The sequence below is a fragment of the Podarcis vaucheri genome, assembly GCF_965113315.1.
Source record: "Podarcis vaucheri genome assembly, chromosome: 1".
In the NCBI taxonomy this organism is placed as follows: Eukaryota; Metazoa; Chordata; class Lepidosauria; order Squamata; family Lacertidae; genus Podarcis; species Podarcis vaucheri.
Window position 1 is genome coordinate 1,919,255 of NC_138759.1, and position 20,530 is coordinate 1,939,784.

Here is a 20,530-nt window from a genome sequence, read left to right on the forward strand (position 1 = left end):
AGCGGTACCTATTTATCTACTTGCACTGTTGTGCTTTCAAACTGCTAGGTTGGCAGGAGCTGGGAAAGTGGCGGGAGCTCACTCCGTTGCGGGGATTCAAACCGCTGACCTTCCGCAAGCCCAAGAGGCTCAGTGGTTTAGACCACAGTGCCACCTGTGGAAATACACCAAATAAATAAACTGACCCATGAGATGGTAAAAGCTTGCAGCTCCATTTGTAATTTTAAAAATAATTCAATTGAGTAAACAGTACTTTTAATATACCAGACATGATTCTACATTAAACCAAGTTACACACAGCAACTTTGCATATGTAGAATGCCATTTCCCACTCCCATTTTTTTTTCCAATTCTTTCAAAAATCTTCACTCCTCACAATGACTTCACATCTCTCAATTGGGCTAAACTTGGAGAGTTAGGATGCGGCTCATGATTTTTATGAAAGGCACACACTTCCCATCACCATTGGGTCTCCACCCACCCTTAGAGAAGACAATGTCTTTTTACTTCCCAGAAAAGGCTGCTTGCGTATTTCATTCTTAAACTTTAAGCTGCCAATTAAGATCTGCAACAGACACGCTGCATACATACACACAGACAGTAGAAAGGGTACACTCAACATTTCCAAAACACTTAAAAGCCACAGAGGAAACAGGTTTAGTACAAATATATATAAGCGCTATTCTTTGCTCTGTGAAGGAAACGTAAGCATCCTTTTGATATTAAATGCCACGTTTGGAAGTTTATTGTACAGTAACTTTTAAAAACATTATTTTGCTTCTTAAAGCCAAATAGTTCCCTGCAGCTGATGCCTCTCTGCGCGAGACCCCTCCACCAGGAAAACAGAGCAACCACAAACAGCAGCAGTAGACATCTTTGTATTCTGAACACCTGAGCAGCACCTTAACACAGCTCCAGAAAGATGGAATGCAAAACTCTCAAGCCTTTTTGTAAGTCATAGAAATAAAGGCTTGAGAAACACTTGGGGCTTTGTGAAGATGACTTGAGACCTGTTAGCAAACTGCCCTTTGCAGGTGCAGGCAGGCGGCTGCCTACGTGGAAAAATAAGAGTCCTCTTCTTCATCGGATAGCATCTCTTCATCCTCTTGGAAGAGCTGCCCCGCCCCAGCTGGAGCCAAGGTGTCTAGAGCAGGAGGAGAAAACCTGAGTTACCAGAAGGATCCCATTAGAGCAGGAGTGGCTAATCTAGAGTATCCCTCCCCAGCTGCCCCTGATGACAGATCGTAGTCTAAAACATCTGGAAGATCCAAGGTTAGCTATGCCTGTGTTAGAGGCAGGATGGGCTCCAACGAGATTCTGTTTCAAGGTGAAAGGAGGCAGTGAAAGGAGAGACTACTCCAAATCAACTGACACGGAAGGTGCCTTTTCAAGGTTGTGAATCCACAAAAATAGGAGCCTCTAATTTTGCTGCAGGCAAGAGACTAGGGCCCTGCGGGACTTGACATCTTTCCGCAGGGCCTGCAAGACAGAGCTGTTCCACCAGGCCTTTGGCCAGGGCACAGCCTGAGTCCCTCCTCTTGCCCAATGGTTGCCATTAATTTGATTTGAATTATTATTGTATTATTTTATAGTTGTTAGCCGTCCTGAGCCCGGCTTCGGCTGGGGAGGGCGGGATATAAATAACAATTTATTATTATTATTATTAAATGTGTTCTTTGTTTAAAATTGGGAATTTGCTTGGTCTAAGGCAATGCACTCAGAAATAGGACCGCAGCAGGACAGTATTTAGGCACTAGCAGGTTCAGCGAGAGGCTCATAGGCCCTGCTTCCTGCCCCTTCTCTCCACTTCCCTATTGGTACCTCTCAAATGGGAAAACCTTTCCACACAAAGCCAGTGCAACTCCCTTCCTATAGCTAATAATGAAAACGGGAGAAGGGCCTTGCGATCCACAGAGCAGCATAATCCACTTCCCCCACCTGTCCGCCATGGGCTTCTCTGGTTGCTCCCTTAGTGCCAGCACACAGATAGCCAAGGGACCCCCAAACGCCAGACTCCTCTTTCTAGAGACCTGCCCCAAACAGTCCAGAGCAAGCAACAGTTAATGCTCACCTTTGATATGCTCATCAAAGGCAAAGACGGTCGTTCTTCGAGAATTGGGAGTGGTGAACACGGTCCCAGCCTGTGGAAACAGAGGAAACATTACTTCCTGTAGACTGAGGCTTCACAGAGAGGCTCGGAAACACCAGAGTGCTCAGAGCAGGGGCCAGCAAACTTTGTCAGCAGGGGGCTGGTCCACTGTCCCTCAGACGTTGTGGGGGCCAGACTATATGGGGGGGGGGGAATGAACGAATTCCTATGCCCCACAAATAGCCCAGAGATGCATTTTAAATAAAAGGACACATTCTACTCATGTAAAAACACGCTGATTCCCAAACCATCCGCAGGCCGGATTTAGAGGGCGAGTGGGCCGGATCCAGCCCCTGGGCCTTAGTTTGCCTACTGGTGGCTCAGAGCAAGCAAGGGGCCCAAACGAGGTTTGGATTAAGTGACCATAAAGCCAGCACTAGGACAGAGCAGGGCATTTTCAGAGAGCTGAGCAGCCTTTGACATGTTCACTCTTTTTCTGTGCTTGTTATTGGCAAAAAATTGATGGAGCTTAAAGACAGGCAGTGGTGAGCTCTCCCCACACCAGGAGTTCACCAGATCTGTCAAGCAAAACCACAATAGTGCCCAGTGAACAGGGCGCAGGAGCACTTCCATGGAGTTCCTTCTCTTTATCCCATCATATCAGGATGACGCGCGGTATATCCACGTATTTGATACATAAAATAAGACAGCAAGGGCGAGGGGCTTGCTCTGGTGAGTTTGGGGAACATTGCCTTTTCCTTTCGCTCTTAATGGAGCTTGGCGTGTCCTGCTCAAGTGGAATCGCACCTGTTTCTTCTTCACGTTGTGCCATGTGCGCTCCTTGCCTTTGATGTTCCTTTGCAGATGGAACACGCGCTTTTCGTAGTTCCTACAACACAAAACAATTTGTCCAGTGAGTTTCTAATCTGCCCTTCGCCACAAGATCTCAGGGCAGGATGCAAAATAAACCCTGAAACCATAGCAACATAAATCAGTTTACAAAAGAAAGTAGTGGGGGGCGGAAATCCAAAATACAGTGCGAATCTTTAAAAGGCGGATTGCTTCAACAATGCCCTGCAAAGGACCGAACAAGCAAATGGGTTTTTACGCAGCACCCAAAGGAGAAAAGAACCAGTGCTTCCAGAAGGACAGCTGTCTCCAAGACGGGACTCCACCAACACAAAGAACGCCCTTTCCCACATCACTGCCTAACAAACACCTCCCAGTGGTGGAAGAGCGAGGAGCCCCATCACCACCACCTCAAGACATGGGCAGCCTGATGAAGGGAGTTGCTCCTTCAGTTATTTGGGTCCCAAGTATAGGTCAACACCAGCACCCTGAATTCAGCTCCAAAGCATATAGGCAGGCAATGTAAAAAGCCTTTTAGAATCCGTCTCACTGAGTTTTAATAACCACCCTAGAGTGCTTAGGCAGCTCGAACCTGCCCTAGTCTCCTTCCAGAAGGGAAAGCAAGCCTAAGAAGCAGCTGCAAGACAGCAAGTGTTCATTTTTTGCTACTTAAGAGGAAGCCTGGCTAGAAAGAGAAGGCAGGGCCATGGGGGCAGCTGTGTTTTCTTGCTGCCTTAAGACACTCCCCATCCCAAACCTGGCTTTGGGTTTAAAACTATGCCAGGGTTAGGTTCTGGGGTTTCACAGGCAAAGGCAAAATCACAGAATGGAAGACCCCAGTAACTGCCAAATGCCTTACCGGGCTCTGGAAATTTGTGTAAGGTGTCTGGGAGATCTCACAAGAGCCTCTCTCTCATCTTTCCTTGCATGGCAGAGGACCTAAAAGCTCTTTCTGCAGGAGGAAAACCCAGCGCAGAAAGATTTCAGAGCCCCCTGCCTTGCTTGATGGGCTGTGGGAAGGTTGTGTGAGACCTCAGGGAGCCCTTCTTATTGTTCCCCCTCCCCAAAGCTGCAATTGTGTAAGTAAACCGTGTGTAAGTTGTGGACTTACTATGCTCCCGTCTAGCAGCCACTTCTTCAAACCCCTGGCTCACCATCCCATAAGCCCCTCACTCACTGCCAACAGCACTTTCCAGCACAGTGGAAATCTCTTTTTGCATGCCTTTCCCCCACCCCCTGCCACACGCCCAGTTCAATTCCAATTTATAGGTCCATCTGGTCAAACTCTGCTATACGAGCGGCACATGCATGCTTGGATGTTAGACCCCTGGCTAGGAATCTTGAGGAAACTGGAATCTTAGAGTTGGGTGGGGGTCTCTTCCAAGCTTCACGCCCTTATCTTATGAGAAGCCACTTGTAGTACACACCTGTCCAGGGATTCCAGCATGCCAGGGCTGATGTGCTCACACTGAGGGGTCTTCACCAACGGAAAGATGGCCGAAGAGGGTGTGATGGGGTGGCTGTCTTTCAGCTGGAAGACATCTTCCTCTGGGACGGTACGAAACTGTGGTAACTACAGATCACATCTTTGTTACGGCCCCCCATAAGACAAGGCCTGGCGGGCGCTGGAAGACTCTTCCTAACCCAACTCAGCTCCTCACATTTGTCACCTACTGTTCTCTCTACCGACAACAAATGTTTTGACGGTGGCTGACAGTTCAGCTCTGGGAGAGGAGGCTGGAGTTACATCCTCACACAAGCCATGCCAACAGCAATAGTGGCACGGGCAGACTGATGACCAGAGAACTACGGAAAGAGAGTCCAGACTGATGCTAAAACCCCAAGGGGACAAAGCAGATACACCGTGGAGTGAAGGGGAAAGGAGAGGAAGGGCTCAAAAGGCCCGAGGAAAAGAGGAACATGTAAGTGTGCTTCCTTTGATACCCAGAAGATACCTTGGGAGAATCTATAGCCTTTGCAGGACTCCACAAAACTTGGATGGATTTCAGAAGCCAACCAAAATTTGTAGTCATAATCAAAGCTGGCCTGGAGAGACAAGGTCTATCCAGACATCACACTGAGCTCTGGAGCATCTCTGAAGCCCAGCAGGAGCCCAGGGATGGACCCTTTCCCAGCTCCTGAGCATGGAAAGAGAGCAGGGAGCCTTCAACATGATGAGGGGGTGGGCAGTAAATTTATGGACCTGCATAACAGATTGCACCCAGGAGCACTTTTTATTGCTTGGGATAAAAGGTGCAAAAGTTACCTTTGTGTTCCTGTTCTGAAAAGGGGTTGTAGCGAAGATGTCATCGTGGTTGTCCTTCGGCATCTGTTCCAGGAAGTCCCGCATCTGCTGCTTTCTTTTCAGCGTTCCCACTTTTGCAACAACGGCCACTGGCTGCTGCTTCGCCCCCTCCTCTGCCAACAAGGGCGACACACAAACAGAGCCATCAGCTGGGCTGATGTATTGAGCTGAAGTTCTGCCCCTTGGCCCAGAATGTGGGTTTTACATACCACTTTAAAGGCAGAATTCACAGACAGATAGAACTCTCTCTTTCTCAACAGGTATAAACAGGCAAACACTCTGACCTACTGTCGTCACCCTGGCTCTTTTCTTCTCCTTACCCCACCCCTTCCTGATGTGTTTGGAGCGCACCTCCGTTCTCTCAAGGTCAGACTCAAAAATTAGTCCTTTCTCCTATTAAGCCACTTCAGGTACCCCTCCTACATCCCCACAAGAACAAGCAAGCGGGAGAGGGGAGCAGACAATTGCTGGCTCTTGCAGGGGGCTTCTGCTGGCCTCTGCGTCTGCTCCCGGAGCCCGGAAGACAGGCACAAGGCCCTTCCTCTACCTCTTTCTTCCTTTCTCCGCTTGGTGGTCCTCTTTGGGGCCCGCTTGTGGCTTTCCTGCTCTTCCATGTACCTTTGCTGGCATTCTTCAACAGATCGTGTTCCCACAGCCGTTGACACAAGCAGCCAGAAGTCGCTCTTGTGTTTGGGCAAAGAAGCCAAAGCCCTGCAAAACACAGAAGACCCAGTGAAGCTCAAGCCCACCGTTGCTCTTTGACTCCTGTTTCAATTCCTAAAGGAGGCCTTGCAAGCCAACATCAGACGCATCAGACAAGAAAGGAGAAAATGTAGGAACTTCCAGGGAGAGGATGGAGGGGCAGCGGGAGTGAAGTGAGCACAGCACATGATGAGCACCGAGAGGATGAGTGCAGGAAGGTTTGGAAATTAGGGATCTGCAGGCTTCACTATTGTTGCATTGGAGGAGCAGCTGAAACCGGAACTGGGAGGAGCTTTCATCTCATAGCTCTGGGGGTGGGGGAGCTTAATTCTTACCAAACACCACCACTTACCTGTGTAGTTTCTGCAATTCCTTTTCAGTCCAATCTTCGTTAACATCTGGGAAAGAATCCCCACCCTTCCCTAACAGCTTCTTCCCAGGTGTCTTTCTGGGGAAAGCCAAGGACTTGGCAGTATTAGAAATTTCACTGTTGGCTCTTTGGGCCTTTAAGTTTTCCCTTTTCACTTGAAACTCTTTAACACTCATTTCACTTTCGGACTCGGATTCAGGGCTGTACTTCCTGAACTTTGCAATCCTTCTGAGTGACCCTTGAGCACTGCTAGCCAAGTCTGGAGAAGTTGGCTCTTCCAACTTGTTTTGCTTCCCAGAGGGCTGAGCAACCCTCAACTTTCTGCTTTGAGAATGGGCTGGAGGAGACTCTGACCCTCTTGGCTCCAGCAGCTGCTTCCTCGTCTCACTTTGCTGTCTGTTGGATGGCCCTCTTTTGACAGTGGGCTGGACCTTCCTCTGGATACACGGCATTTCTTCGCTAGATTCATCTTCGCTTGGCATGGAGCTTTCAGCTAAACATCTTTGGTAGCAATTTGCTTTCGCTCCCTGCGCTGGCACATTTTGTTTCCTCCTGGGCTGGCTGCTTTTTCTGGAGGCCTTTTCATGCATCTTTTTATAGTTCAGTGGCGTCAGAGTAACAACAGCCTTCTTCTTGCGAGCATCAGCGATCGTGGCTTCATAGTCGCTTTCTTCAGAGTCAGAAATAAAGCGCCAGGCATTTTGCTTCTTGGCAGGCTCAGTTTGTCTGGTGGTTTCAGGTCTTGTCCTTCCTAGGGAAAGCAAAACAAAACAAAGATTCTCAATAGACTCATAGAATCTCTGATTTGGAAATGGTCCTCAAATCTTAATCCAAACTCTTGCACAGTGAAGCTAAATGAGACACCCATCATGCAACAGAATTTCTCTCCACGAGCAAGACAGAAGTGCAATGGAGGCAACACTGATAAAGCTGAAACAGTAACAGGATGGATGGAAATCATTTTGTAAATAAAACTGGCAGTCCAACTGTCTTCCCATCAGCGAAGAACAGATCAAGAGCAGAATGCCTTGGCACATGCCCTGCGTTGGGAGATAAACAAAATGCTTTCAGGTCCAGCCTACCCATATCAACACTGCAATTAAAGGCAGATTGCGGAGATGTCACACAGGAGAGCACAAGAGCTCAGCCTCCTACAAACAGCTTGAGGCAATCCAGATTTTACAAGGAAGACAAACACACACACATTTCCCACCCCAAGCACTAGCCAATCTGACCTGAGCAATAAACCTTCCTAAATTTGGCCCTGAGCATGAGCAGAATTCATCCTCCAGCGACATTTTGCCAGGCTTGAAGCAACTCACTGTTGACCTTCTGTGCCTCAAGGTCTTAGTAGACCCCAAGCATAGCATGAGTCAATGCTGTGATGCAGCAGCAAAAAAGGCTATTCTAAACTTCATCTTCAGACGTCTAATGTCCTGATCAAGGGAAGTCATAGCTCTATTTTGCCTTGCTCAGGCCACACCTGCGGTTCTGTGTCCAGTTGTGGGAGCCACAATTTAAGAAGGATGTTGACAAAGCTGGAGGTTTGTAAGCAGAGGTTTGATACTCTCAGGGTCCCTTCCAACTCTACAGTTCTATGATTCAAGGACAGGGTGCACTCTTTTTACCTTTTGCTTGGCTTGGAGGTACTTCTTCACAATCCTCTCTGTTTTCCACGTGGGATGTGATGTTGTGCCTGCCCTGACGTCGTGCACTGCTCACTGTCTTGAGAAACAAGGCAATGAACGTAAGCAAAGGGCGACACGAATCTTCAGACAAAGACTCCACATGCAACAGATGCTTTATCTGGGTTAGGAAGGCATTAAGGCTGCCTTCCATGAGCAGCTAGTTACACAATTACAAACGTTTTAATCAGGGGAAGACACATGTGCAAGACTGAACAAGATCTTACATATACAGCCAGAATCCCACTACGGATATATATTCCTTGCGGGTGCCCATAGAGCTGTAGGATCTCAAACTGACCTTGGGAGCCAGTCAAAGTTTGTGGTCATTACCAAACTTATTTTGAAGCAAGAGGATCTTATCTCATTTTTAATATAGTTCTTCATGTTACAAAAGAGAAATACATACATAAGAATATCAGAAGGTGTTACTACCACACTGAGATCTACGGCTATAGGGTGGAATACAAATAATAATAATAATAAATAAACTACCAAAAACTATCTCCTTTACAGAGACAAACATAACCCAGGCCCCACATTGCAAGGCACAATACAAAATGTGACAATACAATTTATATAAACATAATAAGCTGTCAAAAGCAGCATCTCATCCATTACCCTGAGCTTCAGAGATCTCTGAAACCCTGTCTGAGGTCAGGGATGAATCCTGACAAGCCTTTGGGAGAATGCAAGATCAGGCAGATCTGCTCTCCCAGCGGATTTGTGTCCTGCACTAAAGGGCCCTTGCACCCACCACCAAACCCAGACACTGTCAACTTCCCAGCGTTTTATTTGTGAAAGTCTTTCTGGATCATAAACTATCAGGTTAAAATACTAAAAAGCATTAGAAGTAGTAGAAAAGTTGAGCATAGAGAGGTAATTTTAATCTGTTTTAATATCTGAACTTTTGTATGTTTTAAAGCAGGGTTGTAATTTTTTCTTGATTTTGCTGTTTTATCTTTTGTAAACCACTCTGAGACTTTTTAAAACCAAGCAGTGTATGCAATGACTGCGGCACAGATGTTACTAGCCCAGAGATGGGAAGAAGACTAAGTCCCTACCATAGAAGAATGGCAAACTAAGCTGTGGGACTCTGCCGAGATGGCAAAACTGACCGGAAGGCTCAGGAACCAAGAAGAAAAAAACTTCAAGAAAGATTGGGGGGAAATTATAATTTATTTAGGAGACCACTGTAAGCAGACGAAAACACAAGTAGGATTCTAATAACCCTTGTAATGTAACAAATATTATGGACAATATGGAGAGATATAAAATATGGATGAAATAATATGCAGTTGAAAATGTTGACAATAGGACCCATGGAAGGGATGGTGGGAAGATTGGAGAGATTCAGAGAAATCTCTAAGCATGGATATATATTTGGTATTGTTATAACTTTAACGTTTGTAAAATCAAACAAAAAATATTATTTTTAAAAACAAGCAGTGTATGAAGTTTATGAAATAATAATAAAAGAAAGACAAGCTAGGAAATTCCATTCTATGGTCTTTTAAATGTGTTTGTGGGAGGGGGCTTATTGGTTTCTTTTTATTATGTTCAGTGGTACCTCGGGTTACAGACGCTTCAGGTTACAGATGCTTCAGGTTACAGACTCTGCTAACCCAGAAATAGTGCTTCAGGTTAAGAACTTTGCTTCAGGATGAGAACAGAAATCACACGGTGGCAGTGGGAGGCCCCATTAGCTAAAGTGTGGTACCTCAGGTTAAGAACAGTTTCAGGTTAAGAACAGACCTCCGGAACAAATTAAGTTCTTAACCCGAGGTACCACTGTATTTTGTGTTCTTGTGTGTATTTTCACGCTGTGACCCACTCTGCACTATTCGGACAAAGGGTGGTAAAAGGTAAAGGGACTCCTGACCATTAGGTCCAGTCATGACTGACTCTGGGGTTGCGGCGCTCATCTCGCTTTACTGGCCAAGGGAGCCGGCGTCCAGCTTCCGGGTCATGTGGCCAGCAGGACTAAGCGGCTTCTGACGAACCAGAGCAGTGCACGGAAATACTGTTTACCTTCCCGCCGGAGCGGTACCTATTGATCTACTTGCACTTTGACGTGCTTTCAAACTGCTAGGTTGGCAGGAGCTGGGACCAAGCAACGGGGGCTCAACCCGTTGCAGGGATTCGAACCGCCAACCTTCTGATCAGCAAGTCCTAGGCTCTGTGGTTTAACCCACAGCGCCAGCCACGTCCCTGCACAAAGGGTGGTACACAAATGTAATTAATAATAAGCCAAAGCTTATCGCTCTCCATCTGCCGAGAGTCCAGAAGCCACAGAATTACCCTACTGCATGAAAACTGTTAGTCTCCAGTCATTCCAGAACAGGGTTAACTGTGAGGAGAGTGGAATCTTACAGGAGTCAAATAGTTGGTGCCTGTTTTGGTCACAGTGACATTCAGCGCCTGATCGACAAGCATCCGTTCCCCACACCAGAACTGCATAGGTGGCTTAACCTGCCGGCCGCTGCGGGTGCAACTTCTGTCAGTTCTTCCGTTCTGCAGAGATGTTTGTGGCTGCACACCTGTCAAGACACAAAAAGGCTCCCTTCAACAACAGCTTTCTTCCCTTGAGTCGGTGGAGCTGCAGAACTGGATCCAGCTCCAAATCGACCCCCCTGTTTGCTTAAGGCAGCTTCTGTGTCATGCAGCTGACTCAGTCAGCACCCGTGGGGAAAGCAAAGAAGCTACCCTGGGCTTATTTAGAAAGGGTAATATAAAAAGAGGGTTTTCTGCGCTTTTAGCAACCACCATCTGAACAATCTGTGCGTTCTGCTTGGCTTAAGAAGCGCTCTCCTGGGCATTTCTCTCTCCTTCAAAGACCCATGGAATGTACACGCCTGACCAGGGGCAACCTTCTTCAAATAACAACTCCATAGCCAGTTATGTCAATAGGCAAAGATGCCCTATGGAACAGTCAAATGGTTGCCTGTCTCCTATCCCTTGGTGGGCCCTGGGACAACAATCCAGCAAGAAAGAAGGCAGAGACCGAAGGAAGGCCATCCCTGATCCAAGCCACAGGCGGAGGCCTCCGTTTTTAGATAACCGAGTATTGGGTGTGGGGGGGAATGGGGGGAATGATAATACATGCTGGAAAACAAGTGAATACTATTATTGATCCATCAGTCAATAAAACTATTGGGCTTTTAATGTCATCTGAGGCCTAACAAAAGAATAACACCTACCGAGCTTGTTATTACTTTGCTGTGTTGCCACGTAAGTGGTGTTTCTCGTTCTAGATTTCCTCCCAACTTTTCTGGGCATGTCTTCTAAGCCCTCCATCTCCACAGGGTCCTCCCTTTCACTGCTATCCATGCTTGCAGCGAAGGCTCTCTGTTCTTTCCTAGCATTGAGAGGTTTTGTTGAAAAGAAGGATTAATTCACTGAATCTCTTAAGAAGGACTTTTCGTGGATACAAAACCTCTATGAAACATTTAAAAAACCACTGGCGTCGTCCATGAACCTGCAGCAGCTACTTTCTGAAGCCGTTTGCCTCAGGCCTTGAAGCAGCAGACCTGGCTGCCCACAAAACGCCCAGAGCTTGTTGTTCCCCTTTTGCACAGAGCAAAGACACAACCCCCACTCTACCCCAAACCCATGGAAGAGTCCTAGGCAACCGGCAGCAGAATCACTCTGTAAAGAAACGGGATCAAGGAAAAGGGATTGAATAGGTTGTCGGAAGCCACATGCAAAGTAAGTATTGGCAGAGCATCTGCTGTGCCAATGACACCCCCTGGCAGGGCCCTTTCTTGAAACCCAGGGGAGGCACGGCCAGCCAGCAGACACAACACTGAGCTAGAGACACCAAGGGTCTGACTTGGAACAAAGCAGCTTTCTATGGCACAAATATTATTTTCAGTGGCATTTACCTCCTCAGAAAACGAAGAAGATCCTCAACACACATTTTCCAGTTTTGTGGAATTCCAGATTCAAACCTCTTTATGAATTTAGCTGGCATTCCTGTTTGAGGCAAGGTATTACAATGTATTAGAGTAAAAAGAAAACCTTATGTGTCAGGTGTCAGAAACATTTGGCAGACCCAAACACAAATGGCGTTCCATTTTCTAAAGTGCCTCAAGAAAATCCTTAAAATTTAAAGCATCCGGTTCTGTAGATGCACATGTGCAGGAAACACGTAAAGGTCAGCAAAGGACTCAAGTTAAATGTGATGAGCATGAAGGTCTGGGCAGATTCTTATAAACTAGAATTTAGAAGAATTCTTAATTTTCCACACACCCAGTTTTGAGAGTGGAGTAGGTTTAAGCTGTTGTGAAACTCACGATTAGTATTTTGTGGTACAGCACCATTAGAGGTGTGTACCTTTCAATGTAATTGGCTTACGCACACCACATGAGACCCCCTGTGGCCCAGGACAAGAGGGGAATTGGCATTCTGCTGGCTTCCCACCAGTGTAACAGCCCAGCTCCTACCACCCTCAAGGGAGGAAGGTAAAGTCACATTGTCCGTCACCCAAGACCTGAAAGCCTGGCAGACTGTAGCAATTTGGCAGATTTGGCATCGAAATAGGCCAGCTGAACCGGTGGCAGCAGAAATCGGAGGTCCAGTCCACATGCTGAAGAAAGCTCAGTATCCCTGGAGAGAACAGAGGGTGAAGTCCCCCCCCCCTGAGGAAGCCTATATGAATCCCAGCCTGTCCTCTTCTTTCTCAGTCAAGTTATCATACCTTCTTTCTTCATGGTGCTTGCGTCAACGCACCCTTCTAACTTGTAGACGTTTCCAGATGAAGTTCTAACTTTGTTGGGTGCCATTCGTTCCACAATGGCATTGCTATGCCAGCAAACGCCGTTCATATCCCTGAAACCAAAGAGAGAGGACATAACAAACAAGTGCTCCGTGGTTAGCTAACGGAGAACCTAAGGGGAAAATGAAAAGCACCCCAAGTCACAAAAGTGAATCAAGGCCTTCATTAACTACTGGGCTTTTTATCTAATTGGCAAGCAAGACTGTAGGCAGAATTAAGGTTAGATAGACTGGGAAGCCAGAGTTGGTAAATTCTAGTGAACAGGAGAGAGATACGTATATAACCATATTCTCTTAGAAGGGAATTCAGCTTGTATCCATAGCCAGTCTGCAATGCTGCAATAATTCAGTCTGGATTTTTTCCCCTTTGCTTCAAGGTTGCTGAGCTCATATGGTTTATTCCGTTTTTGAGGACGGTGGCCAAGACATCTCTCTCCAAAAGGGGCCCCCAGCTGCCAAACCATCCAGAACTAGAAAGAGGTACTCCCAGCCCCCGAGCCAATGCTGTATCTAGCAGGACCCCCCTTCCCATCTGCAGCCAGGACTCATCTGCTGGCTGTGACATTACAGACAAAAGCAGCAGCCACTCACACCCTCTACCTTCTTCCTATTACTAGTCCTTGGGGCCACCCAATGCAATCGAGAAGCAGATTCTAGCTATACACAAACAAAATACATCTGAACATAGCTGAGAACTAAAGTTGCTTACCTCCGTTTTCCTTCCAGGCACACAGCGGTATTGTTATTGATCACCTTGATTCTCCATCCACTGAGGCAGACCATCTGTTGTTCCTTTACAAATTTAGAGAAACCGTTAAGGGCCACAATTATTTCTACAGAGATCGATAAACTGAAAGCTGGAATTTAAGCACACCATTGTGAAAACAGTAGCGGCCTAGTCACATGCTCCCTTCATGCCCTGGTATTTAAATACGACATCGGCATTTCAGTGCCAACAAGGCTTGGCCTCAGATGCAAAGGACTGTATCCAGCGCCGAGGGCCTTCTGGCGGTTCCCTCATTGCGAGAAGTAAGGTTACAGGGAACCAGGCAGAGGGCCTTCTCGGTGGTGGCGCCTGCCCTGTGGAACGCCCTCCCACCAGATGTCAAAGAGATAAACAACTACCTGACATTTAGAAGACATCTGAAGGCAGCCCTGTTCAGGGAAGTTTTTAATGACTGATGCTGTACTGTTTTTAATATTCAGTTGAAAGCCGCCCAGAGTGGCCGGGGAAACCCAGCCAGATGGGCGGGGTATAAATAATAAATTTATTATTATTATTATTATTATTATTATTATTATTATTATTATTATTATCATCATCATCATCATCCCATGTTAGCTCAAAGACCTCCACTTGCGCAAGGGAACTTCGTCTGCCTTCCTTGTTCAGGGGTTGCCCCAGCCCTCCAGAGCAAAAAGAGGGGCACAGGAAGAGGCGAGGAAGTTCACTGCACAAGCAAAAGTTATTACCCTAATGGGATGACTTCATTGATTATAACCCTCTGGCTTTGTAGCATCAAGCGTACGCAGTCTGGGCCAGCACATCACATTTAGAGGCCAGAGCGCATGAGCACCTGCAACACCCTACATCTCATGTGCATGCAAAAGTGTCTGGCTTCTGGTACTAGAATGAACTTGGGCCAAAGATTCCTGCATTGCAGGGGGTTGGACTAGATGACCCTCGGGTCCCTTCCAACTGTATGATTATCACCCATGAGCTCCCTTGATAAAAGTAGCACTGAAATGAACAGGGAATCTATTACTGTACAGTAAGCCTGCAAAATACGCAGAGGTTACATCCCAGGGGCCACTGCTAAAGTCAAAATCGCATGTAGTCTAAACCCACTGGGTTTATTGGAGGGTGAGACTGCCAGAGTCATTTTTCCTCGAAACCCACCCCCTTCCCATCCCTTTTAATGAGTTTTTTTTATTGCCACACACAAAAAGCTGAATGTCCACAAGTTAAATACATGTAAGTTGTGGGCTTCCTGTATTACGGAAATTTATAAATAATCACTGAACAAGTCATTCACAGAAAAACATATCTATTCAAAATAAATTTCCCAGAGATTCACCAACGCCCTTTTAGAATGTGGCTCTTTGGGGGATTTTTTTGAGTTGGGTTATTGTTTTTGGTTTGATTTTATATATTGTGGTCTTGATTGTGAACCGCCCTGAGACCTCTGGGTATAGGGCGATGTATTATTGAATAAATAAATAAATAATAATAAAAAAAAAATTATGCTACTTCTTGTTTATCAATTTCACAACATTTAAATGTGAAAGTGTCTACAGAGCTACAGTTTCGTTTTATAGAAAACATTATGCATTTCATGTACACTCAATTTGGCAGCTTTGCTGTCATCACTGATTAGCCATGCACATAATCTAAATTAAGCAGGGTGCTTACTGAGCCATTCAGACCTCCCCCTTCTCATTAAGAGCACCTGAACTGAAACCACCACCAAAAATGCTTTTGATTGTGAATAAGAGACAACCTCCTACCTCCTCGTTTGTGTCATCACTGCTTGAATTTGCCCCCACTTGTTTTTGCTTCCTTGGTATTTGGACTTTTGGAGTAGCAAAAATAATATCGCACAAATGTTGGGGAAGCGTCTGAGGCCCAGCCTTCAACTCCTGCTGCCTTCTTGGGGCAGGTTTCTGATTGGACTGATGTGATGTTCTTCCTTCTTCAGGAAGTCTTCCAGGTTCCATTTCTTCCAAGGTTTCCCCAGGCTTAACAAGATCAAAGCTCATGTCTATAACATTCACTCCCATGCTAAAAGTTTCATTGTCCAATTCAACTGGTTCCACAATAAATTCATCATCCTCACTGGCAGGAGGGTTTAGACAATCTTCATTAAGATTATTTAGTTTTTTGGGTGAACTGGATACAGTTAAAGGTTGCTTCACTGCTGGTGAAGGAGGGACATTTTGCTTGGTTTGGTAAGATGAAGCATCTACTACACAGAACACAAGAACAACTCAATTGTTATCTGACATTTCAGTGTTCATTAGCACAGCCACAATTTTGTCTGCTATTGTTATGCTATTTGCTTTAATCAGTACAAGTCTCTCTCCAAATGGACCACACTGTAGGCATTTAACAGGCTTCTCTTGAACATCTCATCATAAAAGGGTTAAAACCCGATGGTAGAGGACACACTTTACAAATTCCAGATTCAATCCCCAGCACCTCAAGGAATTTCCTACTTAAACTTTTAAAAAATCCAACCTCTTGGCATTCAGAGCTCCAGCAGCTTCCAATATATTTTTATACCTTTTATAAAAATGGTAACATTATCTTCCCAACGTAAAACTAGAAAACACCCCTCTATTCCATCAGAATTAGGGGCTGTGGAGGTGTCAAGACAGGTGAATGGAAGCAGTGATGGAATTAAAGCACAACCCCAACCACTTGGCATTTCGTTATTTGTGATGTCAGCTGGCTTAGATAACTGTCAACCCTTTTGCTCCACCAGTGAGTCATGCAATCACGCTAAGAAGCTTTGATTATTGCCATTTTAAATATCAGAGACCTTAAACAACTGCCAAATCATATTCGAGTGCTGACTACATGGTACCTTTTGAAGTTTGATGGGAGGATAACTAGAGCAATCTTTCACTGTAATGCTTCACAAACTGAATCTTAAAGGCATCAAAGAATGACTTTGGTCAGTAGTTTTCATGCAACTGCAAAGTGCTTCCTTCCTTCAGTGTACCCCAGATGTTTCTGTTGCAGACTGAAAGAGTAAGCATTCCTGGGACAAACATACAGCCTGACGTGATTTCTGTGGAGAAGTACCTTTTTCCAATGGTTTCTGCTGCAGCTTCTGCTTTACACGTGAGAAAAATTTGTGAGGGGATTCCAAAACTGGAGGGCTCATTACCGCAGAACAAACATTTTTGTTCTTTGCAATATGGCTGGGCACTGAAATGGGAAAGACAAGAGAAGGATTTTAACAAAGGTATATCAGTAGCCTCTGGATTATGTGTTAGAAATAATGTGCATTCCACAAGGCTCTCTATTTAAATTTGCACAACGTATAACCTCAAGCAGTGGGAAACTACTCTCTGAGGAAACTCAGATACGTTTCTGAGGGATCCCAGAGCTACTTAGAACCTAGCTGAAAAACACTGGTTTACAACTTCTATTTATTTTGAGTTAGCTGACCATGCTACTCCCCCCAGCACCCACAGAGAATAGTCAGTTGTACTGTTGGCAAGCTGTCTTTGCTTGCCCACAGCCTCCATAGGTGCCTTAAACGAAGTCAGGCTTTCTGCCACTGAGCTACAGCCCTTCCCCAAGGGCAGACCTTTCTGCAGAGTTGGTGGTGGGAGATAAAATTATTCAAGCCTGTGTTACAGCAGATGATTGCATGCACATCAGGACTGTGACTGGAGTGAAGAACATAATGAGCAACAAGTATAGTACAGTAGGGGGAAAGGAGCCAAAGGTTAAAGGTAACCAACAAAATGGAAACAGGAGGTTTGCTAGGAGCCCATTGGTAAGAGGTGAAGGCTCATGTTTGCAACTACACCCCAAACATCTAAACATGAAGCTTCTGTTAAGCAGCATTTTCTAAGAAGAAATGATAAAGCAAACCTTGTTCTTCCCTGGCCTTTCCAAGGGGCTCCTCAGCCAGCCTCTCCTTTGGCTTATCATCTTCAGCCTGGGATTTTTTGCCTTGTCTTCCCAAAGGGGCAAGATGCCTTTCAGGAGTGAGGATATAATCTGTGGTAATGTCTACGTTCAACAATTTCTTTTCTTGTGACAACTTCTGCTGTTTAGCAAGAGCTGCCCTGGTCTTCATTCTTGCGAAGACTTTTGCTGGAGACTCCAGGGATAACTGCCCGCAAGCTTTACGTTTCAGGGCGGCATTCCCTGTCGGTGGCACAGCTTCTGGTTTCGGACAAGAGGCAAGTGGATTCAGTTCTCCTTCAGAAACCGGCTTTATCTCGCTGAGGTCAAGCAATTCTTTAGCATGAGTACCACCAGCTATTAAAGTGGACTGGAAAACATTTCCTCTTTTGCCACCTTTTTCCAAGCCAAGGATTTGGCCGGCAGGAACCTCTGAAGGCCAAATAGCTTTCTTCATTGCTGAAGCAGGAACGCAATCCACTTGAAATTTCCCAAAATCCTTTAACGGCGTACCTCCAGGGATGTTGCTTAGGAGAACACCTTTCAAAGACATTTCTCTTCTTCTAGGAGAAGGAAGTGGGGACATGGCTGTACCTTTAAAAGATCAAGGGATTCCAATCATCTCAATAAAACAGGTATTGCGTCAAAAGTAAATTCATTAAGGCCTGTTTATGTAGGTGTCTTTTTTAAATACGTAAAAAAGAGGATTTGAGTGTGTCTACTTTTTCTTCGCATCCTACCTGCAAAAGAAGCATAATTGTTGTTTTTGTTTTTATTGATGGTCACACAAGATAGAGTAACATTGTTTCTATCATAGCTATCAGGCAACATAAGCTTGGTGACAATGAAAAACCAATGGCTAACAACAACTGTCAGTTATATTTCAATATATCATGCAATTGTTTTAAAGTCCCTCACATTCAGTGCAAAGAAACTGTATCAAAATTTGTAGGCTACACCGAACATTGCACACTTGTTTTGGTCCTAATGAAAATGACTGTCCCATTATAACAGGCTGTTTGCCCCCCAGTATGTCCACTATCAAAGTGCTTCTGAATGCAGTACCAAGAGAATCAAGTATTTTTGTCTTAAGACAGTCTTTAAAATAATCTTTCCCCTATTTTTTAAAATACTAATTCCAGTAGCACCTTAAAGACCAACTAAGTACGTATAAGCTTTCTAGGTATGAGCTTCCATGTGTATACACACTTCTTCAGATACTCTGCAGCAGAAGTCGCGGCAACCTTGCTGGCCCTGGTAGGACCAACTTGGCCAGTTGGGCCTGGTGATCAATTGATGTCTACTGACTGGGTTTTTGTTTTTCCCCTCTCCCCAAAATGACCCCTGAATTTTTGAATTGGATTGATATCGATGCTGCATTTTATGCTGTTTTTAAGTCGCAACTAAATCATTGTTTTATATTTGCTGTTAGCAGCCCTGAGCCCGGTTTTTAAACCGGGAAAGGCAGGGTATAAATAAAAAATTATAATTCCAGTGGTACCCTGGGTTAAGTACTTAATTTGTTCCGGAGGCCCGTTCTTATCCTGAGGGACCGCTTTAGCTAATGGGGCCTCCCGCTGCGTGATTTCTGTTCTCATCCTGAAGCAAAGTTCTTAACCCGAGGTAATATTTCTGGGTTAGTGGAGTGTGTAACCTGAAGTGTCTGTAACCCGAGGTACCACTGTATTTATTATTATAACTGTTGATGACTGCTAAGGATGGCAGTTGGTTCCACAAGGAAGGAACCAATAATAATAGTAATATAGTAATACTAATACTACTAATAATAATGTTATTATTTATACCCCGCCTGACTTCTGGGGGACCAAGAGGCCTGTCAGTTTTCTTTCATTCCCCCTCCCGTCCGCTCCGCACAACAGCCCCACGAGGTAGGCAGGCAGGCGGGCGGCCCTTCCTTCCTTCCCTCCCCCGACCCCCGCTTCCCTCCGGCCGCCTTCGCCCTCCCGCCCCTGAGGAGGCGCCTGGAGGCCCCAACTCACCCCCCGACCGAGCGGCCCCGACTCCCGCCGCGTCTCCCCTCAGCCGACGACCGTTGCCCGCCGCCAGCTTCGAATCCGGCGCCCACCACGCCGATTGGCTCCCCTGGCGCGAGGCGGCGGAAGCGGAAGCCCCTGGGCGGCCATGTTGGAAGCTGGACGCCGAGGGGGGAGGCGCGGGACCGGGCGCGCATGCGTATATTGCCTTTCTGGGCGGGGCTGAAGCGGGTGCTTTGGCATTCGCTCGCTGGCTCCCCCCCCCCGTGGAACGTTGGGGTGGTTCAGGCGGAGAGGCGGCCTAGGAGCGCCGCTGGTCCCCCCCCCCGCGCGTTGCCGGGCGATGGTCTCGCCCGAAGGAGGCGCCGCCTGGGCCTTGCAAGGAGCGCCTCGCCCGCTCGCCTGGGAGGCCGAAGGAGAGGCAGCTGGATCGGGGCCGGGCAGCAGAGCAGAGGCAGCATGACATACAATCCTAGAGTTGGAAGAGACCACAAGGGCCATCGAGTCCAACCCCCTGCCAAGCAGGAAACACCATCAGAGCACTCCTGACATATGGTTGTCAAGCCTCTGCTTAAAGACCTCCAAAGTAGGAGACTCCACCACACTCCTTGGCAGCAAATTCCACTGTCGAACAGCTCTTACTGTCAGGAAGTTCTTCCGAATGTTTAGGTGGAATCTTCTTTCTTGTAGTTTGGATCCATTGCTCCGTGTCCGCTTCTCTAGAGCAGCAGAAAACAACCTTTCTCCCTCCTCTATGTGACATCCTTTTATATATTTGAACATGGCTATCATATCACCCCTTAACCTCCTCTTCTCCAGGCTAAACATGCCCAGCTCCCTTAGCCGTTCCTCATAAGGCATCGTTTCCAGGCCTTTGACCATTTTGGTTGCCCTCCTCTGGACACGTTCCAGTTTGTCAGTGTCCTTCTTGAATTGTGGTGCCCAGAACTGGACACAGTACTCCAGGTGTGGTCTGACCAGAGCAGAATACAGTGGCACTATTACTTCCCTTGATCTAGATGCTATACTCCTATTGAGGCAGCCCAGAATTGCATTGGCTTTTTTAGCTGCCGCGTCACACTGTTGGCTCATGTCAAGTTTGTGGTCAACCAAGA

The 20,530-nt window shown here is 46.3% G+C and overlaps 1 protein-coding gene across 7 annotated transcripts; it reads right to left on the bottom strand.

Annotated features, from left to right (window-relative positions):
• Positions 1 to 198: 198 nt before the first annotated feature.
• MIS18BP1 (MIS18 binding protein 1) lies at positions 199 to 19,520 on the bottom strand. Of its 7 annotated transcripts, none has more exons than XM_082229663.1 (17): positions 19,422 to 19,519; positions 17,386 to 18,161; positions 16,585 to 16,710; positions 15,285 to 15,739; positions 13,486 to 13,568; positions 12,700 to 12,830; positions 11,885 to 11,975; positions 11,201 to 11,358; positions 10,374 to 10,540; positions 7,944 to 8,040; positions 6,298 to 7,066; positions 5,791 to 5,954; positions 5,205 to 5,356; positions 4,366 to 4,511; positions 2,897 to 2,978; positions 2,072 to 2,141; positions 199 to 1,144 (listed from the first exon to the last, which is right to left on the bottom strand). In XM_082229663.1, exons 2-17 carry the CDS (start codon positions 18,005 to 18,007, stop codon positions 1,053 to 1,055), a joined length of 3,405 nt encoding a protein of 1,134 aa, XP_082085789.1. In that variant the 5' UTR covers positions 18,008 to 18,161; positions 19,422 to 19,519; the 3' UTR covers positions 199 to 1,052. The 7 variants fall into 7 exon arrangements, 6 of the variants coding, with proteins under 6 accessions (XP_082085789.1, XP_082085788.1, XP_082085787.1 ...); XM_082229662.1 differs by having other exon boundaries at positions 15,285 to 15,742; XM_082229661.1 differs by having other exon boundaries at positions 16,564 to 16,710.
• Positions 19,521 to 20,530: the final 1,010 nt, after the last annotated feature.

Bases quoted from the DNA above. Each gene is read 5' to 3' on its own strand.
- MIS18BP1 (XM_082229660.1), bottom strand. From the start codon at position 18,007: ATGTCCCCACTTCCTTCTCCTAGAAGAAGAGAAATGTCTTTGAAAGGT. The intron at 15,743-16,563 runs GTCAGGCTGTAT...TGTTCTGTGTAG, and splicing joins TACTTCTCCACAGAAATCAC to TAGATGCTTCATCTTACCAA. The intron at 5,357-5,790 runs GTAGAGGAAGGG...CCTTGTTGGCAG, and splicing joins GCGGAGAAAGGAAGAAAGAG to AGGAGGGGGCGAAGCAGCAG.